Source organism: Pinus tabuliformis, chromosome 2_1 (genome assembly GCF_031772625.1).
Source record: "Pinus tabuliformis cultivar Carrire ecotype Pingquan chromosome 2_1, CPIR1, whole genome shotgun sequence".
Lineage (NCBI taxonomy): Eukaryota > Viridiplantae > Streptophyta > Pinopsida > Pinales > Pinaceae > Pinus > Pinus tabuliformis.
Window position 1 is genome coordinate 45,969,011 of NC_142299.1, and position 6,069 is coordinate 45,975,079.

General features: G+C 34.3%; 1 protein-coding gene across 1 annotated transcript; it reads left to right on the forward strand.

Moving 5' to 3' along the window:
- Positions 1–1,043: 1,043 nt before the first annotated feature.
- On the forward strand, positions 1,044–5,557 carry LOC149198704 (GDSL esterase/lipase At5g22810-like). The gene is made up of 5 exons (XM_089402127.1): positions 1,044–1,627; positions 1,809–1,939; positions 2,947–3,180; positions 4,424–4,679; positions 5,097–5,557. The coding sequence occupies exons 1-5, from the start codon at positions 1,372–1,374 to the stop codon at positions 5,288–5,290; spliced, it is 1,071 nt and encodes a 356-aa protein (XP_089258253.1). The 5' UTR covers positions 1,044–1,371; the 3' UTR covers positions 5,291–5,557.
- Positions 5,558–6,069: the final 512 nt, after the last annotated feature.

The following is a 6,069-nucleotide window of genomic DNA, read 5'->3' on the forward strand; positions in this document are numbered from 1 at the left end:
TTTTTTTACATTGCATCCTATGCCTTCTAATTTTTTAACACTTCTACACCATTTATTTGTTAACTAAATCACCCTATTTTGGGCCATTCATCCATATCTAGTAAATAAAAAACTTGAAATCTAGTCAATTAGTCATCCAAATTGCAATTTTAACATCTTTGGTCAATTTAAAGACCAATCATGGTTTTGTAATTTTATATTGTTGAACAATCTTTGCAAGGGTAAATTGTGTAATAAAGACACTAAAAAGAAACATGTTTTTGTTAGCATTAGTTTACAATTACCTATAAACTTCTATATACAATGATTTTATTTTTAAACAATTCTATATTAATGATGGTATATCAATTAATATAACCACCATAAAAAAAAAAAAATGGTGTCTTCCATTAACATAATATGTAATAAGTTATAAATTTAACAATATTATTTACTTGACATTACTTGCAACATCAAATCATCCCTTTTTAATATATATATATAAAATAAAATAAATGGTTTTAAATTAAATTAAAAATAAAAACAAAAAAAATTAAAATTTCTAAATACTTCACTCCCTTATATAAATCTTTATACAGATCCAAAAAAAACCTAACCACAATTAAAGTTTGGTGGCGCATTGTCCAAGAAAATTATGAATTAAATCAAACCTTCACACGTAATTGACCATAGAGCAATCAATATTCACCTAACCAAAGGATAATAAATAAGGTGAAGGATAAGATTTCATATATAATATTGACAATGGTTTCAACGTCCAACAGTTGTACCTTAATGCTACATAATGTTTGCCCTTTTGTAATAATGAAATGAAACATACTGAAGGTACATTTACAGTTGACTGAAGTCGCTCCTTCCAAATAAGTCAAACTGGATTCCAGTAGGTATATACACAGTCACCGACTTATTGAAAGGCATCATCATTGCATTATTGTTTAGAAAAAAACTGAAAACACGTTTTCCTTCCTTTCCTAACTATCTTTTAGATCTTATATGTATTTCAAGTTTCAACCATTAAAAATGGCTGAAACCAAATTTAAGCATTCAGTTGGAAGGTCCTTTTTCTCATTCATTGCAAGGCTCTGTTCCAGAGCCTGCCACCTAATTACCATTAATGTGGGAGCCCAGCTTTTATGGTGATGAAAGATTGAGTACTCTTCTCTTTCATGTGCCTCTACCTACTTGGTTTCTCTACCTGCAGACAGTTAATGCACATAATTACCAGATACCAGCAGCCATCAATGCTTCAATGAATCTTCTCCATAGCTGTCTATTACATCTATTCATAATGCCTTCAATATCATACTTGACAGGGAACCTTTCGTCAATAGCTCTGCTGTTAGCTTTCTGAGTTAGACTTGGTGGTGATCAATGGGCAACTCAAGGAAGCCTGCGCAGACATTGTGCTTTGCAGCTCTGATATCAGTGGTTTTGCAGAGCTTATGTGTGGATGCACAGCCACTTGTGCCTGCTCTGTTTATTTTTGGAGATTCCACTGTCGATGTGGGGAATAACAACTATCTGTTCACGCTTGTCAAGTCCAACTTTCCTCCTTATGGCAGGGACTTCGACACCCACAATCCCACTGGCCGGTTCTCCGATGGAAGACTTGCCACTGATTATGTTGGTCAGTTCAGCAAACCCTATGGAATCTTTTTTAAATGCAGCATGGTATTTGTTTCAGAAACCAATCTGATAATGGCTCTGGATGTTTACAGTTTGATTTTGAATATTTAGAGTTATGATGGGGTTGATCTTGAACATTCTATATGTGGGGTTGATGTTGTGTTTTGGGTTTTTTTTGGCAGCTGAAACACTTGGGTTTACGTCTTTCCCACCAGCATATCTGAGCTCTCAGGCTTCTGGTCGAAATCTACTAACTGGGGTGAACTTCGCTTCTGGTGCATCTGGCATTTATGACAATACAGCACAACGCTACGTAAGCAGTTGCCCCATGGCTTTAAATCTCTGATATTTGTTGGTTTGTGTGCATTTTCGTTTTGGATGTTTTGGTGAATTGCACTGGTGACCTAGTGTGAAATTAAATTCTTGAAAGTAGGTGTGACTGGGGGATTAGAGCAACTAATTCCTTAGAGTTTTCCATGAGAATGTCTTTAAAAAAGTTCTTCAGGTAATGTACGGAATGCTTTTAAATTCTTAGGTAAAGTGGCAGTCACAAGTGAAACTCTCCTTCATCCATGATGATATTCGTAAGGTAATCTGTGGTTTATGTTTTGGTTAGAGTGGTTGGGAGTATGGCTTGTTTTTCTTTTTATCTGGATTCAATTCCTGTAAAGAGATATGGTGACTCCTTGTCAGAAGTTTTAAAAGGTAGGTGCCTAAACCCCCCTCCCCAATATGGAGATCCCCAATACTCTTGCTAAATCATAAATTACTTGTTAGAGACTGGCTAAATCATAAATTACTTGTTAGAGACTGACTTGTGGACTGCTCTGACTTGCTGACTGCTGGTTATAACAACTTGTGTGCTGCTAGCACTAACCTAGACTTATAGTTGCTTCAACCTCAGGTTTTTGTGTTCTGCTAGCACTAGCCTAAACTTATAGTTGCTGCAACATCAGGCTTTGAACCTGAAAGTTACCAATTGTCCAGAATCTTAAAATAAATATCTTTGGAACAAATTTCTGGGTAAGTGACAGTGACAAAGAGATCTCTGCCTTATCAAGGATGACAACCATGTAAGCAGAAATTGAAATGTCTCGATCATTTTAATTAACTAAATGTGACCCATTTATAAGTTCTTTGTGCTTTTAAAAAAGAAAAAAACCAAACTAGACCCACAACTATGTTATTTGAATTTGATTTTTCATTTTTTAAAATTCTGCTGTCCATTGTTGTGTTTGCAGAATGAAATATCGATGACGCAACGGTTATAATTTTCTTTTTTTATTTTTAAAAGTCTGCTGCCTTTTTTGTGTGTTGCAGAATGCTATATCGATGACGCAACAGCTACAGTATTTTCGACAGTACCAATCAAAAGTGGAGAGATCTGTGGGCAAAGCCAATGCTTCTTCCATTGTGTTGAAAGCTCTTTACGTCGTCAGTGCTGGTGCCAGCGATTTCGTACAGAATTACTACATAAGTCCTGACCTTATGAGGCAGTTCACTGTTCCACAGTTTGTGGAGTTCCTTATGCAAAAGTTCTCAGTGTTTACTCAGGCAGGATAATGAACTCCCCTTTTAGTGCAGTTAGATATGTGATTTATAAATGTTTTTCCCATTGTTTGTTTGAATATAATTATGAAGATCTGTGTAATCAATTTTTTGTCTTAGCAGCGTCTATCAATTCAGGTAAAGACTAGTGATTTAGAAGCAGGTCATCTGCTAGCATTTGATTGGGATGCAAAATATATCATATCCACACTTTAACCAGGGTTGATTTAATTTGATATATTTTGGAATTTGCAGTCAACACAAGAATGGCTGTTTTTTGCATGGTAGATTTCACGGAGTTAGCTAACTTTCAACACTTTTTCTAAAAATATTCTGCAACACAAAGGATGGCCGTTTATTGCATTGCAGATTCAATTGTTGAGTTAGCTCACTTCTAACACTTTTTTCAAAATATTCTGAAATCTGCAATTAAGAATGATCTGCAATTGCAGATTTCAAAATATTTTGAAAATATAATTTGAACATAAATAAGTATTTTCATGCCCATTGCAAATCTACATAAAAATGGCTAAAGAATAGCTATTTACTGCATTCTAGATTTTAATGTTGAGTTAACATATTTTGAAATATGCAATCAGCATTAAGATAAAGATGGGTGCAATGATGGGTGGCCATTGCATATTTCAAAATATTTTGAAAATTTAATTTAAACATAAAGAAGCAGTTTTATGTCCATAGCGAAGTTAAGAATGACTATTTATTGCATTGTAGATTTCAATGTTGAGTTAGATCAAGGCCAACACTTTTTCCGAGTATTCTGGGATCTGCAATCAACAAAAAAATGGGTGCAATGCATTGTAGATTTCAATGTTGAGTTAGCTCAAGGCCAACACTTTTTCCCAGTATTCTGGGATCTGCAATCAACAAAAAGATGGGTGCAATGATGGTTGGCCATTGCAGATTTCTGGAAACCTAATTTGAACCTTGCTAGCTGCAAATTTAGCATATTTTGAAATTTAATCCACATAACAACAATATTAGTGAAATCAAGCGCTTCATCCATATCCATTAAGTTTCCAAAATATTTATAAATCTGCAATCAAATTATACTCAATTTCAATAAAATTATACTCAATTTCAATAAACATAAAGATGGCCCATTAGGTCCAAACTACATCACTCCATTAACCATGATTTATTGATTTGAATTTTTATCGTCTGCCACTGCTGTTTTCTGTCATCACAATTGCTGTTTTCTGAGGCTGTAATTGTTGACTATCGTTTTCAGGGGCTGTATCAGTTGGGGGCTCGCAGAGTCGGTGTGACTTCGCTTCCTCCATTAGGGTGCCTTCCGGCTGCAATCACTCTATTTGGCCACGGTGAAAATGTCTGCGTCGACCGCTTGAACAGCGATTCTCAACACTATAACAAACGCCTGAAAGCGACAGTAAACAGCCTGGCGAAAACCCTACCAGGGATGAAAATGGTTGTATTTGACATTTATACATCGTTATATAACTTCGTTCAGCATCCTTCAGACAATGGTAAGAGCATTATTGTAGTTTTGGTAAGTTGTATTGTAAGAGCATTATTGTAGTTTCGTAAGTTGTATTGTTATTGATGAAAGTTTCTGCTAGACTGTGTGTTGTGTTTGTTGATATGTTTATTTGGGGTGTGTTTCTCATTGTGTTGGTTGATATTTGTGTTTGTTGATATGCTTATTTAGAGGCGTTAGTTGGTCTATTGTGATTGTGTTCATGGCTGGTTGGCAATTTCCCGGGTCGTATTATTTCAATTGGAGCTGTTTTGTTTAACCATATAAAAGACGTCAAAAAGCACAACACACTATTCAGAAGCTTTCATCAACAACACACAATTGATCAGAAATTTTCGTTAAAATCAAGTTAATAACTGTGAAAATGTACTTGGGTTTTAATGTTTGAGTGGGTTCGTTCATGCAGGGTTCGCAGAGGCGAGGAGAGCGTGTTGTGGGACTGGAGTTATTGAGACAGCTGTATTGTGCAACCCTAGGTCAATAGGGACGTGTGCCAACGCTACGCAATACGTGTTCTGGGACAGTTTCCATCCCACCCAGGCTGCCAATGAGTTGCTGGCCAGCGCGCTCATTCTTCAAGGAATCTCTCTCATTTCTTAAATCAGTCCTGGCCTCCAAACCGAGATTAGATGAATTTTAATTTCGATATAGCTGCTCTAGGTGTACGAGAACTTAAATTTACAAATTTCCTGCCATAAGGCAAACAGTTTGCGTTCTTTTTTTTTGCCATTAGAACTCCATGTTTTACTATAATGCTTTTAGAATGAAATGTGCTTATTGCCTTGGAGCTTTTACTATAATGCTTTTAGAATGAAATGTGATTATTGCCTTGGAGCTTTTATGAGAACAAGCTTAATTATTGTGTTATTATGTGTTTATATTGGATTTTACATGAGAAAATGATATGCTATTTGTAATATTGAATTTTAGGGGAGAAAAGGATGTTAGGATACGTTATTTGTACTATTCTTTTGAGAGGAAAAAATGAACCATCTTTTATTAATAAAAGAAAAGATGGTTACATATGTTTGTACTCTTGTGATATCACAAGATATCTTATTTGTACTTTTGAAATAGGATAGGTTCTGACTTGTTAAAGAGATGTTTCATTTAATATTTAATATTTAATATTTTTTCTTTTGGCATTAAATGCTGTGTGTAGTTGAAAGAGGATATATTATTTGTAATTTTGCCAGAAAAATTTCATTTAATATTTATTAATTTTTTAATAAATTAAATCTTATCTAATAGAAAGTGTTGAATATTTGTATTTTAGTGTTAAAAGTTAAATTTGGAATTTATGGTTAAATTTTAAAATTTAATTAAGAGATATTATTACTAAATTTAAAAATAATTAAAATAAGTTTGAAAATTTTATT

What these genes read in the sequence shown, in the direction of transcription:
- LOC149198704 (XM_089402127.1), top strand. Translation starts at nt 1,372, where the DNA reads ATGGGCAACTCAAGGAAGCCTGCGCAGACATTGTGCTTTGCAGCTCTG. An exon ending in ACAATACAGCACAACGCTAC is followed by an intron (nt 1,940 to 2,946) that starts GTAAGCAGTTGC and finishes TGTGTGTTGCAG; the next exon opens with AATGCTATATCGATGACGCA. An exon ending in TCAGCATCCTTCAGACAATG is followed by an intron (nt 4,680 to 5,096) that starts GTAAGAGCATTA and finishes TCGTTCATGCAG; the next exon opens with GGTTCGCAGAGGCGAGGAGA.